Source organism: Aptenodytes patagonicus, chromosome 4, assembly GCF_965638725.1.
Source record: "Aptenodytes patagonicus chromosome 4, bAptPat1.pri.cur, whole genome shotgun sequence".
NCBI classification, from domain to species: domain Eukaryota; kingdom Metazoa; phylum Chordata; class Aves; order Sphenisciformes; family Spheniscidae; genus Aptenodytes; species Aptenodytes patagonicus.
This window is the reverse complement of record NC_134952.1, coordinates 13,748,545-13,772,308: the sequence shown is the minus strand read 5'-3', so window position 1 is coordinate 13,772,308 and position 23,764 is coordinate 13,748,545. Positions and strand designations below refer to the sequence as shown.

The window sequence follows — 23,764 nt, the reverse complement described above, 5'->3', positions numbered from 1 at the left end:
TATGAGATCCTGACATGCATGACTTAAGTGGAAACCACAACACTTCCAAGATTTCTTCCTTCATTTTCTCAGTAATATTGAAGCTAATGTTAATTCCTTGAAACACACTCATTCCTTGCCTGCAAGTTTGCCTTTATTTCTTCCCAGATATCTTTTCTTTATTGATATGTGGGTTCTGTCAAAAGAAAGTTACACAAAATTACATAAAAGATGCAATGCTTGGATGCCAGGAACACCATACTGTGAAATCAAAACCTCAGCTGTCATGTGAAAGCTGTAGAAAGGTGCATCACTTGGTGTTTCATACTTTTCCTTCACCAACACCTTCAACAAGCCTCTAATGTTCACATCTAGAAACTGCCTGATAAATCAAGACACAGCCACGTGGTACCAGCTGCTTTTTTGTGCATTTTTCATTCAAGCATAGGCTGCAATTGGAATATTGCAGACAGGATCCTGATACTAATATTGGAAATTCAAATTTCTGACAAGATTGATGTGACTACACCCCTCCATGAGATTCAGTTCCCCTCTACAGTACCAGAGCAAAATACCTAATTGGATCCAATATTATTGCATGAAGATGCAATAACGACCAAGGCTAGTTTTCAAGAATAACTGATGTGCTTGGCATTCAAATGACACGGTGTTTACTGAGGAATTTCATACCATGTGTATTCCACAGGGGTCTGATAAACCTGTCTTCACAAACTAACTTTTTTCTGGCTGTGAAATAGGCAAATGATCCCATTCACTCTTTCACTAAAAAATTATATATGAGCAGATTTCCAGAAAAATTGCAGCATGAAAATCCTTCTTGTATTGCACACAATTTCTTTTTTTTATAGCTGTTCATGGAGTATGATGAGCTTAAATAGGATTTTTCTTCTAACTATTTTGGCTTGAATACTACAAGACCAATGTAATGAGATTAGGAAATTCTACTTTAATAGGTGGTAGTAGAACACAAGATGAGGGGAAAAAACCCTCTTCATTTTTATAATACAACACCAGAGGTCTCCCTCCTCCTTTTATCATAGATATCAAAATTATTTTCCTGCTATCTCAAGCCATTTTCTACTAGAAAAATCCAAGTGAACTAGTAGCAGTACCAAAAGAGGAGGAAAATACAAGCAGAAATGCAGAAGACATAAGATTTGATGCTGCTGACGCTACATACAGCATTTAAGGAACACAACCTACTGTGCAGCAGAACAAAGTAAACTGGCTTAACACAAATTATGGCCTGTTCATTTATACCAAAGACCGGGTAATTGAGACTCAGTAACTTCCTACAACAACACAGCTGTAAATTAATACTTAGAAAAGAAATGGTTATAAAACTTTGTGTAGAGGAAAAAAATAACCTTTTATTAGGGTACAGCATAGAATGAAAGCGATTTGGTCTTGTTTCTTGAAGACTTTCTGGATTAGTCTCAGGCAATTAGTCAGTTGATATATCTTGCTTTACCACCTTCAAATAATTCAACATTTACTTTCTCCCTATGTCAGTTTTCTCAAACTGATAGTAATTCTCCACTACTTATTCCCTGGCTCTGAAAGCTCTGAGCCCTCCTGATTTTAGTTGGGCAGTCCCCTTGTAGTGCACTTGGTTGTTGTACCTGTGTACAACTCAGTGCAGGTCCCTCTAAAAATATCTTAAATATTTTCAAACCTTATTCTTCATTCCCAAAAGAAAGTGAACTCCCTAGTTAAAGTAACCGTAGCAATGGTTCAGGCTAAGTATAAAAATAAGCAACAGCAGTCAGTCCTCTGCCACCTCAGGGCAGCTACGGAGAGACATGCAGTGAGGCACAGATCTCCACAAAGGTCGCCCATGTGCTGCCAGGTACTGCAGGATGATCTTACCACTCTTTCTCTCTCACACAAAGACAACCTCCTGGAGCTCGCTTCTTTGGGACTACAGAGCCACTAATGGTACAAAATCACTATGTCTGCAAAGTTGCGTTCAACTACCAAGTTAAAAACTTTGCCTTTATTTCTTCTAGGCTTTTACGGACAAAAGATCCTCTCTACCTTCTCCCAGTTCTGGAAATACTCACAGTGTGATTGTCCCCCCATACTAAAGGGTTTTTGTTCATGCCCATTACCTCTCGGTTAAGTGCAGTTAAAATCAGGAGAGTTCTTGGGATATCAGGTCACAATCTGAATGGGGTAGCTGAGTGCAAGGTTTAGCTGATTTCACTTTATTTAACAAATCTCAAAATAAAAATACCCTCCACCTCAGTGCATAAAAAATAAAACTTTGTCTGAATCCTCTCTGTGAAAAGAATTGTTCTTTGTCGGCAAAATTAATTGGCAGAGGCTGAATGCCATATTACAGCATATGCAGAGCTTTCCCACACAATGCTGGAGTGAAGTGCTTGAAGCAAACGAGTCCTATTCAGTGTATTCAGGGCATATCACAATGCTATGGAGCTGCAAACCATTGAATATCTCAACTCACTCCCAGTCATGAATACTGTATCCATCTTCCCTTGTTTACCATTATCCAGAAAATCTCATAGACAAGATTTATTGTCAGCTGTGCTTTTTTCTTCAGTGTTTGGGCATGAATAACACATGAAAACTCACCCAACCATATGTGTACTCCTCCACTGAATGGTGTCCACAAATCAGAGGTATCAGAAGTTCTCCTGGGCTCTACTGCTAGTGCCAACTGAGACCTTTTGCCTTGGGCATGTCACTTAAAAACTTAAGGAAACAAGATCTGTGAAGTGCCCTCAATGTGCACCTAATAAAAGCACTGATGCAATGAAGCTCCAACTACTGATTCTAGTGTGTATGAATTAGACACCGTGAAGTACTAATGCATCAACAGAAATTAAGGGAAAAAAATGCAGGAAGGAAACAAGCCTCACACTTGCATCTCGATTGCACATCTAATGGCAAGTGTAATCCAGGGTGATATAAAGATAAAAGATAAAGATAAAAACTGTATTTTGCCTTATTTTTACTTACCAGGTCAATGCCACTATCTCCGTTCTCCAATCTTTTAAGTCGTGAGTCCTTTTCTTTCTTCTTTTTCAGCTTCACTCTACCTTGATCTTTTAAAGCCCTATTTTCATCCAAAAGCTCTTCCATTTTTTCCTGTAGTTTGATTTCAGATAATTTCAGAATATAAACATGATGGCGAGATTCTTCCAATTTTCTTCTGAGAAAGTCTTCAGTGTCCTGAGAGCACTGGAGTTCAGTCAGCAGGTCTGCCTGTTCTCTTCTGTTGTCCTCCTCTTTTTCCCTTAAGAACTTCAGATTCTGCTGAAATGTCTCAAGGTGGCTTTTCATGTCATGTTCCACATTTTCAATGCAAGTTTTCAATTCCATTACCTCCACATCAGGGCGTTTATAGCCCTGAGTCCCACTGAATGCTGATTCCAGCTTCTGCTGCAGATACTGCACCATTCCCTCTTCTAACTTGGATGTCAAAAGCGCAATATGGGCACTAAGATCTAGGACTTGCTTTTCCAGCCTAGATACCTCACCCCGAAGGTAACATTCCCTTTCTCTCAGCACTGCTGTCTGTTGTGTCTGCCTTTGTTTGTAGTGCTCAAAATACTCTGACTGGCTTTTTATTTCATCTTCTTTTGTCTTCAGCTGCTCCTGAAACCAATGTAATTTTTCCTTTTGCTTCTTCTCTGACTTTTCTTGGTTTTCAACCTACAATTTCAGTGAGTTGTATAGTTAACATCTTAATACTAAATCTCTTCTTCCCTTATAATTTTTCTTAATTTTGCAATAATTCTGCCATTGTTTTCTGAAAACTCAGGAATGACATAAGTAGACATTTTTAAAAGAAAGTAAAATCCTGCATTTAGAGCAAAACTGACCTACTGTTTTGTCATTTCAGCCATCACTGAAACATGTCAGTAGGAAACAAACAAACAAAACACAAACTCACCCACATCTACTACTACATGAAATACAGGAAGTTTTTAAACACTTCCTTTTGCATGTTTTATAGTACACATTAAATCAAAAGAAACCTTTGAAATGGAATTCATACAACCAGCTCTGAACTACACAGTAACATATCGTTAACACTGACAGTAGTGTAGCACTGAGGCGTTACAGGCAGAGAAGCTGTGGTTCTATTATAGAAAACAAGTGCACTTTTCAGAGACCAAGCTTTTGCCCTTTGCCCTTCACCATACCTGTCATCTGTCAGCTCCTTTTATGAACCCCCTGGAAAAGGAGAAAGGAACAGATGCCTTTTGAATCAGTTTGAGAAAGACTGTGGTATTTTCATTTGCACCAAAGTATGTTTGAACACAGAGACATACAGAGGTGAAAGATGTCAATGGAAGACTTAGGAGGCTTTTGTGATTCACATGCTGCCCTTGTTTTGAGCAGAGTAAGAGCCACCAGTATCATAGTGCCATTGTGGCAACTTTGAAGCAAGACTGAAGGCACAGAGACATTGCTGTATTTCTTCAAGGACTTCCTTAGGTCAATCTTTTTGATCTCCAGTATTTTCCTGTCGAAGGGGTTTACCAGGAAGGACAGGACAGGAGGAACACTAGGCTGAAATGTTATGCAAAGTCAGGTAGGTGTGAGTTAATAGTTTGGTTAACTGTTGATGGGAATATATGTATGTCTAAGCTTCCCAGGTCTTGAAAAATACATTTCGCTTTTAAATAAAAAAGCAAAGACTATTGTTCATACTTATGAGTCGTACTGCATAGTACTAGTGTCCTGTCAGAGTATTCAACTTTGACTTAAAATGCTGAGACAATGAAAGTGTATCTTATGATAAGCAGAATCAAAAGACATTTTTTCATGGTAGACCATCCCTGAATAACTTTCATTCCTTCTCTATTTTCATGGATCCATCCAATGAGCTGTGCAAACTGGGTAAAAATGCCTGTTACATGTGTTACCAGCCAACAGCTGACCTTTCTGATACAAAATATTTACGTGAAGTACTAGCACTTGGGAGAACTGAAGGCTTTCCACTGCAGAGCTGACAATTTCACAACAGACATGGGGAGAGGGGATTGCGAGGGCATGAAATCAGCAGTGGGACGTTCTTGGCAATGAGGGAGTAAGTCAGCTTGCTCCAGTGAAGGTCACTCTGCAGAGGAGGGCTCGCACCAGCAGGGCTCTGCAGAGTGGTGGCCCACATGACAGTGCCTCACAGGAAAGAAGGCAAGACCCAAACCAATCTGGGAAAGCTGGAAGAGGACACAAAGCTAAGCAGGAAGCTTAAAGCGGATGCAACAGCAGGTGGGGCCCAGCTTGAAGATACATGAGCAATTCAAGAGTCAGATGACAAGCTGAGCAGCTGCATTTTATACAGAAAACAGGCTGTGTTAGCTGTGTTGGTAGGGAATCAAAAAAATGCTTTATTATGGGGCTAGAAAGATAAAGTCTGACCTAGGGAGAAGGAGTACGCTGAGTGGGTTCTGGGGAGAAAGAAGGCAGTGGGAGCATATATCTCAAAGATCAAGGGCCCGAATGAGAGGAATAATGGCAGTGCTGTCAAAAACATTAGAGAAATAGAAAGTGGGGCAGAAAAGACCAAAAAGTTCTGATTCCTCTGGTTGTAGAAAAAGAGAAAGGCTGAGATGATTTATTGCTTAAAAACAGAGAGGTCACTGGAGATGAGATTGACTTAAAAATTATTACCACAAAGAGAAGCTAAACTAGGTCATTTGAAACAATATCCTCCTCACCAAGTTGATCAGGTCCTCCCGAATGTCTCGCAGTTTCCCTTTAACACGCACATTTGCATTTTCAACCTGGTGCAACTTCACATTTAGTTGATCAATCGTCACAAGAAGTGTTTTGTGTGACAGCTCCAGCTCTTTCATCCTGTGATAATGAGAATGAAGATCTTTGCTAAGTAAATCATAGAATCATTAAGGTTGGAAAAGACCTCTAAGATCATCAAGTCCAACCATCAACCCAACACCAACATGCCCACTAAAACATGTCCCGAGGTGCCGCATCTACACGTCTTTTAAATACCTCCAGGGATGGGGACTCAACCACTTCCCTGGGCAGCCTGTTCCAATGTTTAACCACTCTTTCAGTAAAGAAATTTTTCCTCATGTCCAAAATAAATACCACACAGTACAGTTCCGGATGGATAAGCAGTCATCAGCAGTGCATCAATTTATCTTTATTCTTCCATTTTTCTCCCAACAATAAAATAGTAACAAATTGTTGATCACTAATAACAAACACTTAATTTTTAAAAGTCTACTGGGATTTGCACATTATGCTGGAAACTCAAAACAGGAGACAACATCTATGTTAATTCTCTCTCTGCTGGCTGAATACGAAAACCATAAGCAAACACATCTACAAGATTAATGTTCACTGAAGCTTGGCACGCTATATGAAGTAACAACTTACCATAAAGACAACCACAACACTTTGGTCTCTACATGTATTTGATAATAGGATTTTGCTAGGTTCACGGTGAGCAAATTCAAATTTTATGATGACAGTAAATGATTCCCATCAAAATTAAGATTACAGGTAACCTACGAGTAACTATGTGTTTTACTGACTGAAGGGAAAACATCTTACTTGTAACATACCTCACAGTGGGTACTGAAACCTATAATGTGTAACTGTGTTGACTTTGTCCACAAAGCTGGATTTTGACAAAATACAGGTTCACTTCACCTGTTGCTATTAAAATGGTAGTGTAAGATGATGTGGTGTGATGTGATTGGGTTCCTCTACACAGGAGGAATACCTAAGATAATCTTATGAGAGCAAGCTTCATGGTTTCCTCAAGGTTTTCCTTTTCTTTTCAGCATGCACATCAAAATTTTCTCAATGCTTTAAACAGTTGTGAATTCCAAAACATCCTCTTCTTGCTAAGGAAATTTTTTTTCCAGTCTCTCATTTCCTGTGGCAGGTACTAAAACCTCCTCTTTTCTCATCTCAGAGATGCACACATTACCCCCTGTGCCTCTCAGGACTGTCCTGGACCGTACCTTCTTCCTTGAATTTCTTCGTTCAACCTTCAACAGTCTTCCACTCGGCTCCCCTGCTCACTTCTATCTTCTAGCTTTGTCTTACTGCCCCTACCTGCCAAAATTTCCTGCTACCTCCATCCCAGCATGACAATACTACCTTCATTCAAAAATCTCAGATAAAAACATATTTCTGAAGCAATAGGATTAAGACAGAAAACACATCATTAAATAAGTACCTATTCACGTATCAAAGTGAACCTGATGAGGCCCTCTCCACCACAGGCACTGCATAATCTAACACTGATATCAAAGGAAACTGGACCACATCAGCCCAAAACTCTGCCCTGGTTAGTTACAGCTACTGACTCTGCTTCTCTGTTTTTTCCAATAGTTCTGCCTTCCACATCGTTCCTCATCTCATCTGTCTGTGCTTCAGCCACAAGAACTTCAGGCACAGGATTGCTTTTCTTTCTACTGGCTAGCTAAGATCCCTGAAAATGGGCTTCCTATATCCCAGGCAAGTTTCAGCTGGTCATTTGCTCTCCTTGAACTGTTCTCTCATACTTTCTTTGTTTTGGTTTTAAATAAAGTTCTTCCCATCTTCCCCTCCCCAAAAACCTTTGTTAAAACAGGCCTATTCCTACAAAAGCTTCTATTTTGAAAAAGTTTCATTATTATTTTGACAAAAAGCCCATTATTAAAACATTTCTGGCCAAATCCCTTGACGAATCAAAGCAATTAAGAAATTATACAAATAACTATTTTGACTGGCATTTATATTTTCTATCCTTTTAACTATTTGGCTTTGTTTAGAACAGTGCAGTTGCTGACTATCAAAAACTTGATCTTATTATTCTAGTCAACTGCATAATTAATGCTTGATGGCACCTTTAGTTACTGTAATGACTAGCATTAACATACTAAACTAGATGAAGCTTTCGGAAACAAGGAACTTTTTTTGCAACACAAATTTTCAAATTAAATCTTAACTTAAAAGGAAAGGGATATATTTTACAAGCAGAATTTACACTTTATGAATATTTAAAAATGAAACATCCTGAGAAAGCTGTCTGGTTATTTGCTACAAGATTTTAGATCATGCTGTAAATCCAATTTAAATATTAAAACCAAAAAATTGAATATTGCATTTCTATTCTGACAGCTACACAAAACACTTATACATGCATCTTATCAGGCACCCTAAAAACACATAAAGCCTTTCTTTTTGCTAGTTTTACATGTATCATTTGACAGCCAGTACATGGGACAAAGGGAAGAGTACATTTGTCATGTCACATTAATTTTGAATGCAAAAAAACCTTTTATTTACCTATTTCTTAGGACAGAATCTGACTCCATGTAGTCTTCTAGAACACCTTTCAGTTTTTGCTCTGACTTTTCCAGCTCTTTTATTCTGAGGTTCAAATTCTCTTCTCCAGCACTGTTTACTTGTTCATCAGGTATGCTTGCATCTTCTAATTCCTGGAAAATCCAGGAAGTATCAGTTTTAACATTGAAATTCAGGATATCAAATCCTTCATTACTGCGCATTTTAATACAGTAACAAAATTCTTGTTCTCTCCCAGATGAAGGATCCATGATGAAAAAATGCCAAATTATTAGGTTCTCAATGTACTGCAGTCTAAGCATGCAATAAAGGAGTCTAAGCCTCTGATGATCAAATGAACAGTCCTTCTCGATTCTGAACACATATATTATTTATGATAAAGTCTCATTTCATTAGCCCCAGTGTAATTCAGCATGTATGAAAGGAGCTGCAGTTCACAACATGAGATCCCCATAAAAGATTCAATTAGACTAATTCATGGAGTTAGGCATCAAAGTTTTGACAAGAGGATAATTTTCTACTAAATCAAGGAGTTCATAAAATTGAGTATGTTTATCACAAAAGAAAAATCATACTTATTTTGGATAAATGTATGATATTTTTATTGTTTCAAAATACAAGATTTAAAAAGGATATTTCCTATTCAAAAGGCAATCTGTGACTATTTCAGAGAAACATTCAGTATATTTAACTGGTATTTTGGAATTCTGCATTCAGTATTTTACTTAGAAGTCTACTTCACCTCTGACAGGTGCCTAAAAGGAATTTTTAAACTTGGGCTTGGGAAGGCAAGCTAAGTTTGGTTCTTTTCCTTTGCCTCTTTTAGCAATAGCTCTAAAAGGTCTTCAGCCTGCTGTTCACCTTCATTTACAGAAACTATCTTCAATAAGTTTAGTCCTATAACCGGCATCTGTGAAATACCTTTGCTTTTGCTACTTTTGTATTGATTTGGAATTGGATCTGTAATTGGAATTCAACTACTAAGTTTGGACCTATTCTCCAGGAAATAATGCAAATACTTTTTTTCTTTTCTTTTCTTTTGTAAACAAATGCTGAATCTACAGGGCAAAGAAGAAGAAGAAGAAGAAGAAGAAGAAGAAGAAGAAGTAAAAGGTAACAGTTATTTTTGCCACTGAAAGTAGAAAATAGCACAAAATCAGTGCAAAAACAATAAACAAACAGTTCTTCTCTTATTGTCCCATGTTTTGATATGTGCTATTCACATATATGGCGAATTACATAAAAATTTATTATTTTGGCCCATTGTATCACTCACTGGCCTTACATCAGCCACACAAGGACATAGAGCTGAAAAGATTCAGCCATTCCTCAGTCCCTTGAGAAGCCATGATACTTAAAAGCTACAAGTATGGAAAGACAAAGAAAGTATAAATCCATATGGACAACAAAGTTCAAACTACTTTGTGATCTTCTCTAGTCTTACCAAGCCCAGTCCCTCCTCAGAGACCATGCATTCCCGAGACCTGTCAACATAATCATGGCTCTCCCCTGGCCCATATAATTTGCCAAATGGAACAGTATCGTTGATTTTTAGCTCCTTGAGACACTAATATTTTCTCTGTATTTATTATTTGCAAAGTGAATAGACATCCTGCTCCCTGACAATGGGCATCCCTGAACACCGCTGCAAAAGGAATATATAATAATAGTGGACATTGTTACTCTGCTTATTAACAATTTACAGTGGAAGCCAAGTTCATGTCACTTTCATCTCTGCCCCAGTCTAGTATCCAACTCATAAGCTGTAAAAAGAAAAATTCTTAGCGGTATATTTTGCAGAAAGTAGCCAACAGATAAAAGTGGAGAGGATGGACCAGGCAGGAAATAAACTGACACTTAAAATCATTACACTGATTTCCACTCACATATTTCTATTACATGTTCTTGTTTATAAGTGCATTTTTATTCACTGATATAATGGAAGTTAATACAACAATTTCTAAAGTTGATCTCAAACCTCATGATCCATTAGGCCTCTACACTTCTGCTGCTTCATCCTGAAAACTACCGAGTACTTCAGCATAAAACGAGGAAAGCTGTTACGACTGATATCAGAAATGAGAAACTTATTGTTTCCTTATTTGTTTATATAGCTGGGAGAGATTATTGAAAACCTGTGTCACAGAAAATAAAAATCAGGCCCAGCATCTTGCATGGACTGAGTATAGTCATTATACCTGTTCCCAGCTCTATAATAAATATCAATATGCAATGGATAGTAAGACTGGAAAGTTTTCCAAAACTACAAATTCTGCTAGCTCAGCACAGAATAAAAATATCATCAATGCCATGGAAAATGTCACCCAAATCAGCCAGTTTCTTTGAGAAAACTATCATGTGAATTACAATGAAGCAAAACACATTAAAAAAAAAAGAAGAAAATGAAACTGCTCGTACCTTTTCTGCTTTGTAACAAGACCATTTCCTGTCTCTGCAGTGCGCTTACCGTTGCAGCCACATGCTGTGACCATCCCACGTTTGTGCTCATAGTTTCTTTTCCAAAGCAGCGATGAGCAAAACTATATCTATGAGAAAAAAGAGTGTTTCTTTGCCAAGTGAATCACACTTTCCAATTTCTGTTCCTTCATCAGCATCTGGTTTGGTTATCCCAAGCTCTGTTTATCTCCAGTTATGGTCCTTCTCTTCAGAGTAATGCCAAAACTCTTGCTTTTGCGGTGGAGACTTTCCACATTCCGTCATCACACCGCTAAAAGCTTTAACTAAAACATGAAAAATCTGTATTTGAAAACACATTCTCTAAATGCTTGTTCCTTTTGAACAACACATTGTGAGCAACACATTCTTTTGGGGATCGAGTTTCCAAACTTCTGCATGATCCTTGTTTCCAATTTAAATTGTGCTTTGTACCAGGAAACGGTTATTCAGACCCTCACATGAGCCACAGTTTGCTGCCTCTGACTGAATTACTCTTGTGAAGTGCCTCAGCTCCTTCAGCCGGTAAATGATCTCATCTGGTGATTCTTTGTGAAGAGTACATCCCTGGTCTTACTTCAGAGCCTAAAAATTATCTGAGAAAACTGGCTTCTTTTGAGGCTGATTCCTGCACCTCCAACAGTGAGATATTCAGTTGTTATGACAAAACTTTTCCTCAGTTTTCTTTGTGCTGCCTGGGTTGTTCTTTGCCTCATGTTATTTTTTTCAATCATAATTTCCACCTTGTCTGATGTATTATCGTAACCATCTTATTCCACTCTACATTCATGTTGGAGTCCAGTGTGTCCATGGGAGCAGATTTATTTCTCTGTAGCGTTTTATGTAGCCCTTTTAACACAAAGATGATTTTCAAGAAAATGTGAGGGAGGAGAAAGTTATCTTTTAATATTGTGCTCTTAATATTTTGAGCTTGCCTCAACATTCCAGAAATAATTAAAATTATCTATTTCTTCATATTGCCTTTCCAGCTCTGAAACAATGATTTGCTTTTCCCTCTTTGAAAGAAAAGCCTAACCTTTTTGAATTTTCTAACCATTCTCCATCTTAAACAACCCTTTTCAACTTTAATTTTTTCAATCTGTGCTTCACCCAAAATTTTTCTTGCAGTTCAGGTGGTCAATGTCCTTGACTGTTTATCTACCTCTGCTGGTTGAGGTTGTGCTATTTTTGCTTCCTGGTTGACTTAATGTCAACATTTTTTTATTTCACCTGGGAGGATGCCATGATTTCCAAATATTTATTTCCAACTCTTCCTCTGCTTATCACATTTGTCTACACACCCATTTCTTCAAGCTCCTCTTTCTTCTTGAAGAGATAACTGAGCACAGCGCATCATGCATTCTCTTTTCCTGACCTCTCAGGCCACCTCGGGATCTTCCATTCTCCCAGTGCTATCTTTACAAGTTATTGCCTTAATTTTCAAGAAACATTCAAAAAATCATTCCCCCCACACAGTTCTTACTCACTTCAAAGTTTTCTTAGTTCAATCTACCATCTTGCCTTTCTCCAAAACCCATCTCTTCTCCATCTGTGGATTTCCAGCTTATGAATTTAGTATGAATTTTACCACTGCAGGGTTGTAAATCTCTATTTGTTTCCAACTTCGAACAGTTTTTTCCTGTCAGCTATTTACTATAGAGAACTTATTGTCAAACACTTAGCTTTTTTATATAGATATTAAAAAGGAGATCCTGTGTTTCCTGGGTGAAATGCAAACGACGTTTGTTGAAAGCATGCAGTATGGAGACAAAGATCTCAGTACTGTAAGAAAACCATTTGGTAGATAACAGTTCACATAGCAGCCAGTAATTGCACTTGTATTTTTTCCAGTGTTTGATTGGTGTGAGAGTGTAAATTCTGTTTAGATTTTTTTTCAGTGTTTATGATGTGCTGGTCCTTATTTGATTATCAAATCATTCCAGCTTGAAGCTATACCTTTAAAAAAATCTCTAATTTTTAATTCAAATATTTTGCAGCTTCAAGTATTATGCAAACTGTTTTATGAAAAAAAATGCACCATTTTAAAGCTGCTCAATAAATATTTTCTATATTTTTGCACGTGGACTCAGCTGTTCACTCCATAGGTTCTTTTAATAGCCTGTATACAAAACAAAAACAAAAACAGAAAACAAAAACAACAAAAAAAGAAGTCTGCTGAGCTTTAGATAGGTAACATTAATTTAGAAATAAGTGTTGGCATCCAGCCCTAAATTCACAGACACCACAATTTCTTTCTAGAAGTTTTATATTAGCTTCGAAATAACAAGAACCAAAATTACTATCAGTAAACCATCTGGTTTGCCTTGAAATAATGAACAATGTTCAAGAGTCCGTCTATAGTTAAGTCTCTTAAAATAGGCTTTGCTGTGTTACATCAATCAGAGACACAGAGTCACCTCTGGCAAGATGAGTTAAAGGAAATTGCCCTCCACACTAGCACCATAATATGATGTGCACTCCTAGAAACGTGAGAGTTGAGCAGCTATACGGCTACACAACCATTACCCCTGTGTTATCCCCTCAAAATGCTTGTCACCAGCCTTAAATTTAACTACTTAAATAGTTGCTGTTAACAGGAAGAATAGCGGGTTATATCAGCACAATGTATTTTCTGGAGACTAATTACACTTGTAATTTTTTCTCTTTTTTTCTTTTTTTCTTTTTTTTTCCCCCAAAGGGGACCCATAACTATCAGCTGTATCAGCACGGAAGCCTATAGATCAGGCCTAAGCCTTGAATTCATAAAAATTTTTGAACTAACAGTATTTCAAAATATTTTAAATGAAATTTTTAAAATGCTGGTGATCTCACTAAGTTTACAGAATGTATATAAAGTGTCTCTAAACTTGGCCAGTATACTTTTCACAGTGTTTAAAAACAGGTATGTTGATCCAGATGTTAGCACCTCTAACCAGGACTGGAGTAAAAAAGCTGGATGAAACTCAAAGACAATAGTTTAGTGACTTCCTTTAACATTACTCTTTCAAACTTATATTAATCAAAATAGCATCTGTCCCTTCCGATCTCCACAGAACAGAAAATTGAGCTCAAACTGTGGTAAGGTGAATAGTGTACCACAAAGCTTCTCCTTTCTTCAAAAACATCTCTATAAGCATATGCTCAATTTTTGACAAAATAAAGGAAATTTCAAAAGGAATGCTCAAAATGCTGTAAAAATATTGCTCAATTCCAACTAATTTTCAACACCCATCTAGCAACCAAAAGAAAGCTACTGCACTTATAACAAATCAATAATACCCTTGGATTACATTCCACCCATCTGCATCTACCATAATTTTATTGCAAAATATAAAACATATGCAGCAGTGCTAGTAATGAAAGACCAGAGCCAGTTGTCAAGAGCATGAACAGAAAGATGATAACTGAACGTACTGGGAGCTGAATAAACCCCCAAAAGAGCCCATGATAACACAGGTCTGATTTTTCAAAAGTACTTGTGATCTGGGCAGAAGAAAATACTGTTTCAAGCTTAATGTAAGGTAAATATAATAGCTTTTTCAGGTAACTATTGTCACCATGCTTCTTCATCATACAGTGCTTAACAGCAGTTTCAAAGGGGTTGATTAACCACATCTCCTACTATAAGGAGATTCCACAAACATAATTCGCAACAGATTCCAAAGAAGAAAAAACTTGGAAAAACTGTAAAGGTAAAAACATTGTGTATTTTCAGTTTAAAAAAAAAAACCAAAACAAAACAACAGCAGCAACAACAAAAAGACTGTGTAAATATTCAATAGTTTTAAACCATAGCTTAATCCTCTAACAGTTAGGTTGTTGAGTTACCATCCTTACTGAAAGGCAGCATGCAACTTGCGTTGCTCCAGGGAAGAGGGCTAGGACTTGTATTTCCCTCTTGTTCTGTGTGAAAGGTGAGCACTGCAACTACAGCTCCTGCTATAGCTGAAGAAATTAACTCTGTCTTTTGCATTGAGCTGAAAGGACCGGGACACTGTGGAAAGGATAGTGGGAATGATGGTAGTGTCTCAAGGGAGAGACACAGGGGTTTCTTATCCTTGCCCTTTCCATGTTGCATCGGCACATGGAGGGTCAGTCACATTGCAACCTTCACATTGCCTCATAAAAGGGAAATTAGGTTATTATTTCCTAAGCTATTTCACGGCTTCAAAGATCTTGAGGAAGTAAAATGAACCCCTTTTTTGCATAGGTGGTGACGCTTACAGGGCTTTTTAGAAAACAAAACTGAAAGCCAAACAGTGTTTGCCACCTCCCCATCCTGCATGACAGAAGGAAGGATCCTACAGCAGTACCTGAACTTTAGACAAAATGTACCCGCTCTGCAGAATTGAAAAGCACCCACTGCAGTTAGGGCAGTCAGTATCTTAGAATGCAAAATCATTTCTTGTTGAAAACTCAGTGACCTTCTGCAGAAGTCTAGGAAGGTAACTGAAGGCATCCAAGTTGGATTTTATAGGTGACTATTCCTCTCTGTGCAAGCAAAACCAGTATACCCTCCCCCGTGGTTTCAGGGTCTTACGAAGACTATTCTCAAAACATGGCAAAATCTAAGAGTTAAAAATTGAGTACAAAGAAATATCAAGAATACCAACCACACGTCTTGGCTCAGTTGTGTCATCAAGGCCACAGAATGAATGCTAGTGAAAAAAACAAAAAAAGGAACAAAAACTATAACATAAGATCAAAAGAAAATGAGGAAAAAAGAAAAGAAGAAAGATGTAAGATATGTAATATGAAATCCAATGACATTACAGCAATTAGTCTTACATCAATATTAATTGAGTTGATCTGAAAGAGAGATACAGTACACCAATCTTACTCTAAAAAGGGGTAACAGGGTACAAAATTCAGTATTTGAGGGCAGCTTTACAAACAGTAACATCTGTGGTTTATGTAACTTCAGAAACATTAGGCTCGGCTCTGTGACAGTTCAGCAAGTTATAATTACACACCTGAAAGCTTTCCTGAACCAAGACTTACCAAGCCAAGAGCACAAACTAAATGCAACTTAAAGGGTAGAGAATCAGTTATGAGAAAAGCATGACGTATTTAAACAGCATTTGTTCCTCATGTATCAACTCATAGAATAAAACTGAGATTTTACATTATTCTTTTGTATAGCCTTTAGAAGCAGGACAGTTTGCTGAAGAATCTATAGGGCAAAAATATTGTCATCTTTATGTTCTGATTTGACAGAATTTTACATAAAACTTAAAACTTGAATCCATTGCTAAAGGAAAATAAAAAGCCACACTCATGACTAACTATAAGCGGTGCATTGCCCTTAGCTACAACTAGCAATGAGGCTCAGCTATAAATACTGCCCTTCCTTCAGAAGCATAAGACTTCTCTACACAAGAAATTATTGTGCTCAGTATCAGTGGCATGTAGGTGTAAGTCTGCACCCACTGACATATTAAACCTACAGAAGAACAATGAAGTAGAAGTATATCATTCATTGATTCTCTGACAACACAATCTTCCTTCGGGCAGTCAAATTCAGAATGGGATTTCATCCCAAGGAAAAAAAATTCAAATGTAATACAGATAGAAGGAAGCCCTCCACCCATCCAGGAGTTGAAGGATAACAGAAAATGATGAAGCTTTTTTGAGGTCTCCTGCTAATGTACCATTAAGGCAAAGAGAACGTTAATCATTTTACCTCATTACCAGCTTTCTGCTAAGCTTGTGATTAAGCTGTTTCTTTTCCAGTACTTTTCCCCATCCATTGCACAGATGAACCAGCACAGATAATGCTAAATTCCATTTTCAAAATTAGCAGTCTGTCTAATCCAATACCTACTCTGTAAACTGTAATGGCAATGATTAAAGGCTTACATTTTGGCAATAGCAACATCTAGAGATTTTGATGTTTTAGAATAGGTGGATGAACACTAATATTTGCAGTAATTAACATGTAGAGATATCACCTATCCCTCAAGGTTTCTCTACCTTGAGGAGTTAACTGTAGCATCTTAGACATCACTGGCTGCTAGGGAGAAACATCTTCAGGTATAGAAGTGGTCCGGGGCAGAAGAGGGCAAAGGCAGCAAAAGAGCCCTTTAAAAGGGGTGGATACTGCCTATGTTTCTCTGCTAGTGGAAACGGGGACCACTGCCTCCCCAATGGATACAGACAGACTAGCCCCAGCCAGGGAGTAGTGGGGGGTGATGTTAAGTGACAATTAGAAACAGCAGCAGACAGCCCAGCTCCTCACAGCTCTTCTCCTGGCTCTTCCACAAACCCAGCTGGATATCACGGTTCAAAAAGTGCAGGATGAGGTACTGCAGAGGGGAGACAACTACTGTGGGAGCAGAAGGGGCCAAGGAAGCTGCTGAGGGAATTGGAGTAGCTGCTAGAAGTGCGATACCCCCAGAGGGTGACACAGGAGGGACTGCCACATCCTGAGAGCAGATGAAGGGACAGTGAGATTAGTGAAGGGTGAGGAAGAAACCTCCCCACATCCAGCGCACTGCTCCTCAAAGCCTCTCTCAGTTCTGCAGACCCCACTGACCTCTTCCAATTCCCTTTCAGAGTCCCCCCAAAGCCTTCCTTTTGCTCTTTTATCCCATTCTGATCCCGAAAGAAAAAAACAATGACTGAAAACTCCCCTAACTTCTCCATTCAGCCCAGCAGCAGGTATGTACCCATATGTACCGGAGAAAATGAACCTGAGAGGATGTGACTCATCTTGGGATCTAGGCACTGGTTTAGCAAAAGCAACGTAACTAAAACACTTTGCTAGAGCTTAGAGAAAACCCCATTGTCAGCCTATGCCCTGCAGAACAGCCAAAACTCCACAGACCTGGGAAACACTTGAGCCCATGGTCCAGGAAACTCGTACCACCTCTTTCTTGGGACCACAGTGACCCAAATTTTGCTGTCTTTAGCCTCAATCAGAGCTCCTTCAAAAGAGGAGAAAATTTGGATCCAGAATATTAATTTGGAACTTGTTTCTATCTTAAAGCAAGAAATATTTTTTTTTGCAGTGTTCGCCACATGCACGTCTAACTTTTTTTTAATTTTCAGTATTTGCAAGTTTTGCAAAGCAGTATTATCCGAAGAACAGGGCTGAGCTAACCGCTCCTGTCAAACAGAACCAAATCTTTATGTTGTTTCTTGATCTAAACCACAGCAAATCCTCCCCCTTCTCATCTAGTGTCTTTCCAGACCCCTTGATTCCTTTCAGTACTTGATAGAAAACCCAGATAGCAAATAATTTTGAGCAGGGGACAGAGCTTCATTTCATGCAGCAATGACTTGAACTCAAACTTTCTCTCTCTTGTTTTAAAATAGATTTCATGATATTAGGTTAAGTACTATTAACGTCAATGCAACAGAGAAAAATAAATTAGTATGGAAAAAAAATATCCATTGGCATTGCCCAGGAGTTTATTTACCTTTTCCTCAATTTCTTTGAGTTGCCTCTTTTGAAGTTCTATTTTATCTTCTAGTTCTCGAATTCGCTGGAACAGGAAAAAGCAAAATAGAAATTATTATATCTAATTTGAAAAGTATATGAATCAAAAAGATAAGAAATAAATTAAAAACTAAGAGAACAAATGCCCATTATTAATGTAATACTTCCTTTACAGTTGTATTAGGCATGTTCATGGCAGGATTGCTCCACGTTCCCATGAAACCATGGCATTTTAAACAAGCTGCACATTTAGAACATCATGTTTACTACAAGGAAGCCTAATCATCACCACTCATTAATCATAATTTTAACATATACACACAGACAATTCCAATTAGCATCAAAATTCTTAGAAGTACAACACTTCTTTCTCTGCAACTACTGGAAGTTTTTCTACTTACCTAGACAGTCAGCAGATTATACTATTACATTTCATTTTAACTCTCTACTTTAATTTCCTGTAAAACATAACCATGCTTCTGGCATAGTCACGCCATATCAGAAAAACAGAGCGCACAGATTTTCAGATCATCACCAAGTCACCATCCAGAGATTCAGCTCTGTCTTATTACCGGAGCCACCTCCCACCAGAGTCAGAAGGAATGTCTCCTTCAGTGTAGCTCTCTGTATTTTTAAGGATTTTCCTTGTTTAGTTCCACAGAAGTTCTCCAAAAATATGACTGTTGTTGGATCCACGTATGCTATCTTATTTCTGTCCCCTTGTTTCCTTTCTATAAGTTACACTTCTTTGCTTTTTCTTTTTTTTTTATTTTTCTGCACTTCTACATTAAGAAGATGCATTTTATTACACTTATAGTATATTGTACTTGTTACAGATAAAGTAAGTTCATAAATACTTTTTTTATAAGCAGAAACCTGGAATCTCCTACTAACAGCCACTGCGAATCAAGGGGCAACTTTATACTGTCAGCTTTTTTCAGGATTAACTCCCTGACCTTTGCCGGGCCTACAATAGTTAAGGTTATTAGCAATTTCTGAACTTTGAAAGAGAAATTATCATTTAGTCTAATTTCTATGCATAGGCAAATAAAATTAATGTAGCAGCTGCTGCATCACTCCCAAATCAATTACTCCCAAATTGACTTGAACAATAGAATCTCTTTCAAAACAACATCCAATCATTATTTATAAACCTGTGTGATCAACTGACGTTGACACAACGTTGATTCCCTGCATTCAATTCAAAGACCTCAAATAGTGGGAAATGCCCCATACTCGTGGTAGCCCAGGACAGTCGCAGCAAGGCAGCAGCTGATCCAATGACCATTTTGTATTGGTTTTGAGAACTACAGAGTTTGGCCTGAACATTTCAAGTCTAACCTGGAGCTACCCCAAAGATGAGATACATCCACCCTGCAGTTCGCCTTGCCTAGGGCATACTAGTCTCCACACAAATACCGCAGACAGGTCACAAGCAATAGCTTTGTTATTGTTGCTGCTGTTTTAAAATAAAAGATTTTGCTTAAATGACTGTTTTGAATGTTATGCAGTCAGAATAAGTCAGTCAAAACCTCCACTGTATCATGCTGCATTGCTCAGAGATTTCCCCAGATATCATAAAAGCACAAACCAGATTACCCGCGTGTGACATGAGTGCATGCAGTTTTGCTGACAGTAACAAATGCCCCGAGCACAGCTGTATTAATTTCACTCTATTACATTTGAACTGATTTATACTTCATCTACTCCCTGCTCAAGGCAAGTCTATCTCTCAAACGATCATCTTCATATACTGCATGTACCAGGGATATTACAATCACTGTAAAAAGCCACGGGATGAGAAGCAGGCAGATGTAACCACCTCTGAGACCTCTGGTCCATCGGGTTACACTCTTGTTTCTCTCCCACTCATTTCAGTTATGCTGATTCCTACTTACAACCACGTCCCAGAGCTGAGTGACAGACTTCAGTTCTCTGGGGGTCCTGCTATGCTCTGTGATAAAATTTGACCATGGTGAGATAAGTGGAGAGAAGCAATATTTTTAAATACTATTTTCACCTTCAAGATTCATCATGTGAGATATTTTTTCAATATCTGCTGAGAACTCACCTCCAGAAAAAAAGGAAAATAAAAAAGCCCCCAAACATCTGGTGGCTTTCTCACCTCAGGGTTTACAGCAAGTGTTCTTTTATAAAAGAACATGTTAATTAGGATAAGATGGCATTTTTCAGATTTGGGAATTCTGTTAATTAAGTAAAAATTGAGATGTTATTATTCCCTTATGAATTTTTAATCTTTTCAAAAGATTATAGCTATTCAGCTATTCTCTCCAGCTATTCAGAATAGTTCTTAAAAAAAGGGCTGAGGCTTCTGTTTTCCAATTCCCACCCATAACCCATCATAATTGTTAAACTTTGTGAGACAAAAGATAGAGAATAGTTTTAAGGTGAAGAAATATACACTTTCCTAAAAGTCAGTTTAAATACAAAGACAACCTAGCAATTAAAAGGGAATATGCATAGGATTGAAGTTCTTAGCAGTGAAAATCTACAAAAAAATCCTCAAAACAACTAGATTTATGTCAGTAAGACAGATATATACAGGGTGGATATAGCCTGTAGGGCAGATATTTATGTGTATACGTGTGTATATGTAGACCTGTTCCAGACTTGTCACCTAAAGATAATATGTTGAAGACAGGTGACTAGTGTTTAAATAGCTAGTATTCCCCTTATATGAGTGGAAATCACAATGACAGAAGACTTATGCTGCAAATGAGTAAGATTTTGTAACCAACTTCTTTACTACAGAAATTAAGAGTTCAAACCTAGACAGGTCAGAATTTGTTCTAAAACACAAACGCGGGCTGGAATTTTCCATCAGGTATCAAAGCTTGGGGTTGTTTACTTCTGGTTGTTTACTTGCTTTCCCCTGGAGTATTGTAGGGAGGCTTATCCAGGAGGATGAAGTGGGCGTAGCTATTCCCATCAACATCCTCTGATTGCACAGGGTCAGCACTGGAAGATAACCAGCCTAGCTCAGCTATATATATATCCTGAAAAATCTGATTTAACTCATTTCTTTGCATGTAACTGCAGAGATGGCCTTAAAAATATACACGTATATATGCAATATATTGGCAGGAAAAAACAGATTTACATCTGCATACAGTATTTAACACATTAAAATAATTCTTTTCCCTATTGTACTTATCTGTGTTTACAGTATTACCTTGATCATAGAAAGATAACAATTTCCAAAATATGACTTTAAAAAATACATGTAAGCTACATGCAATAATCCTAGCTTTAACAAAAAAGTACCTTCTAGAAGTAGCAAGAGATGTTCCTCAGTCAAAGGTTATATTAAACTACTGAGAAGGAAATTACAGAGAAGGAAATTACAGAAAAATTACACATACTAATTAAGACCAAAGGCAGGACTGCTTGAGATTCAGTATAAGCATTTGCATCTTTATCTACTGTTCCTTTTATTTGCAAGAATTAGCAATCAAGAAGCTGTGGACTCACTCTCAGGTTTTCAACACTTGATTAGATGCTTTCAATAAATTCTGATTTGTTTATGTTTGCAAAAGCATAACTGTGACAACAAATCGCACAGAACTATTTCATTGTTATCAAGAAATTCTACCTACTTTCATGCTTCAGGGCATAAATTGATGATCAGTAAGCCAAGCTTTTCCTCCTATGTCATATAGAGTTATAACAGTTGTGCTATAAAAGATGCGTTTGGCTCTATCCTTGACAAGGCTCTCAGGAACTTTGCAGGGTAAATATCCAGGGCATTTTCAACTGCACAAAAGACTATGTGAGGAAGCAACAAAATCTGCTATATCTTGCTATCAAAACATTGAGAAGTCTTGGTTGAGAAGAAAGCCGCAGGCTGTTCTTTCGTTTATTCTCATTTTTTAAAAAGGGAGGGACAGAAGACATGGATAGATAATCTAAAACCAGTACAGTGCTTATGTTTCCTTTAAACCCACTAGCACTGGTCACAGTCAGAGTGAGGATTAGGGACAAAGTGGAGCCGTGTTCTGCTGGGTTCTAGCAATTCCTGTGTTCCTATGGTTAATAGCTGCCCCTCAGTCACGAGTGCACCTTTTCGGGACTGACAGGATTCATGAGAATAACACTGTGTTGTCAAATCATGGGGCCGTACAAAGGAATTACTGTAGGCAAACAAAGAGCCACAGTCAGACAAAAGTAGTGCAATGAAACTGTAACCATGAAAGAGAAGAGCGTAAACGTTAGGGACATGGATTCTTAGCACTGTCCACCTCGACCGCATTCAAAACCAACCTGCCAAAATAATGAATACTAATCTGTCATTGATTTTATTGCAATAGCAAATAAAACCTCACAAAACTTCAGGATGATGGATGGGTAGATTGGTGAATACTCCCTGTTACTACCTTCACCCGCATGGAGCTCCCCTGAGTTTCGGAAAGAGGGTTAGACGAGCATCCGTTTCAGTAGGGCAGGTACCTACTTGATAAATCATCCTTCCACTAGCAATGAAGTTTGCTGCCACTTCTGAGTAAGTGCTTGCAAGCATCCAGAAAGCAGCAGGGGCTGAAAGGGCCGTACTGCTGTACTGAGTTAACAGCAGATGGCTCTGCCGGCCAAGCTACGGCTGGAACAGCAACTTCAGCTCTGTCAGGAATGAGGCTCAGCTGTGAAACCATTTGCGTTTCCAAACAGCTACAGAACAAAGACACTAAAGATGTACAACATATGCCTTACTTAATACTTAACTGCAATTTGAACAGACTTTTAATTTCCATTATAAAATTTTTCTTAATAGTAGTTACGTATATATACAAAGGTAGGTGGCACAGCTATAATCCTGATAGACAGCCTAAAAATGCTAACAATTAGGTAAGAGAGAGAACATCCAGAAAGTTCAGGCAGCCAAAGCATACATTTCCTTTGGAAGTCTATAGTGCGAAGACTGGCATATGACTGAAAGTCTGCTAAAGCACCCCTAACATGGCACTATATATGACATTACTTTACTGAACAGAGCCATAAAAGGGAAGTTTACCATCAGTCATTTCCAGTTGTATAAATTACATGTGCACTGACTGCAGTGATCATATACTGCTCCTTCTCTTCAATCCAATGCTTGGAGAGCTCCCAAACACAAAGGGCTGTCAAATTGCCCCAAAGCAGGAAATTAAACATTTTTCTCAGCAGAAGATTCCTAATGTGCCAAAGACGACTCCTCCTAAATGCTCATAACCCTCATTTCATCAGCTAGGTACTGATTTCAAAAGGGAATTTCTGTAATTTTTAGCATGGTCTGGCTCCTGGGGCTATGCTGCAACCTCAAGGTTGCAAGCCACATCTCTGGGATGTCTGAGGAATCAAGGTTTAGGTGAAATGCAAGCCGCACGATGGTGATGTGTGCCTGGAAATATTACTCTACTTTCACTAACAGAGAAATTCCAGTAACACGGGCTTAGAAAACTCAGCTTGCATTATGGAGCAAAGAAATACAAATAATGAAGCTGATAGTGGAAACGATAGTATTGCACTTCCATTACTTAACATCATTGAATAGTTTAGCCAAAACAAAAATATTGC

At 38.1% G+C, this 23,764-nt stretch overlaps 2 protein-coding genes across 6 annotated transcripts in view; both read right to left on the bottom strand.

The window, feature by feature from the left end:
- C4H4orf50 (chromosome 4 C4orf50 homolog) overlaps positions 1 to 8,552 on the bottom strand; it is a 36,160-nt gene extending 27,608 nt beyond the window's left edge. The window contains exons 1-3 of the mRNA XM_076337521.1: positions 8,284 to 8,552; positions 5,694 to 5,832; positions 2,983 to 3,678 (exon numbers count right to left, since the gene is read on the bottom strand). Coding sequence (XP_076193636.1) covers positions 2,983 to 3,678; positions 5,694 to 5,832; positions 8,284 to 8,552 — 1,104 coding nt within the window. The remainder of the gene's footprint in view (positions 1 to 2,982; positions 3,679 to 5,693; positions 5,833 to 8,283) is intronic.
- Positions 8,316 to 23,764, bottom strand: part of JAKMIP1 (janus kinase and microtubule interacting protein 1) — a 178,211-nt gene continuing 162,762 nt past the window's right edge. For 4 of the 5 annotated variants that reach the window (XM_076335913.1, XM_076335915.1, XM_076335914.1 and 1 more), the window contains 4 exons: positions 18,177 to 18,242; positions 15,369 to 15,413; positions 10,720 to 12,874; positions 8,316 to 8,435 (listed from right to left, as the gene is read on the bottom strand). In XM_076335913.1, the coding sequence (XP_076192028.1) occupies positions 12,842 to 12,874; positions 15,369 to 15,413; positions 18,177 to 18,242 (144 nt within the window). In that variant the 3' untranslated portion in view covers positions 8,316 to 8,435; positions 10,720 to 12,841. Of the gene's footprint in view, positions 8,436 to 10,719; positions 12,875 to 15,368; positions 15,445 to 18,176; positions 18,243 to 23,764 lie in introns of all 5 variants that reach the window. The other variant, XM_076335917.1, reaches the window with a different exon arrangement.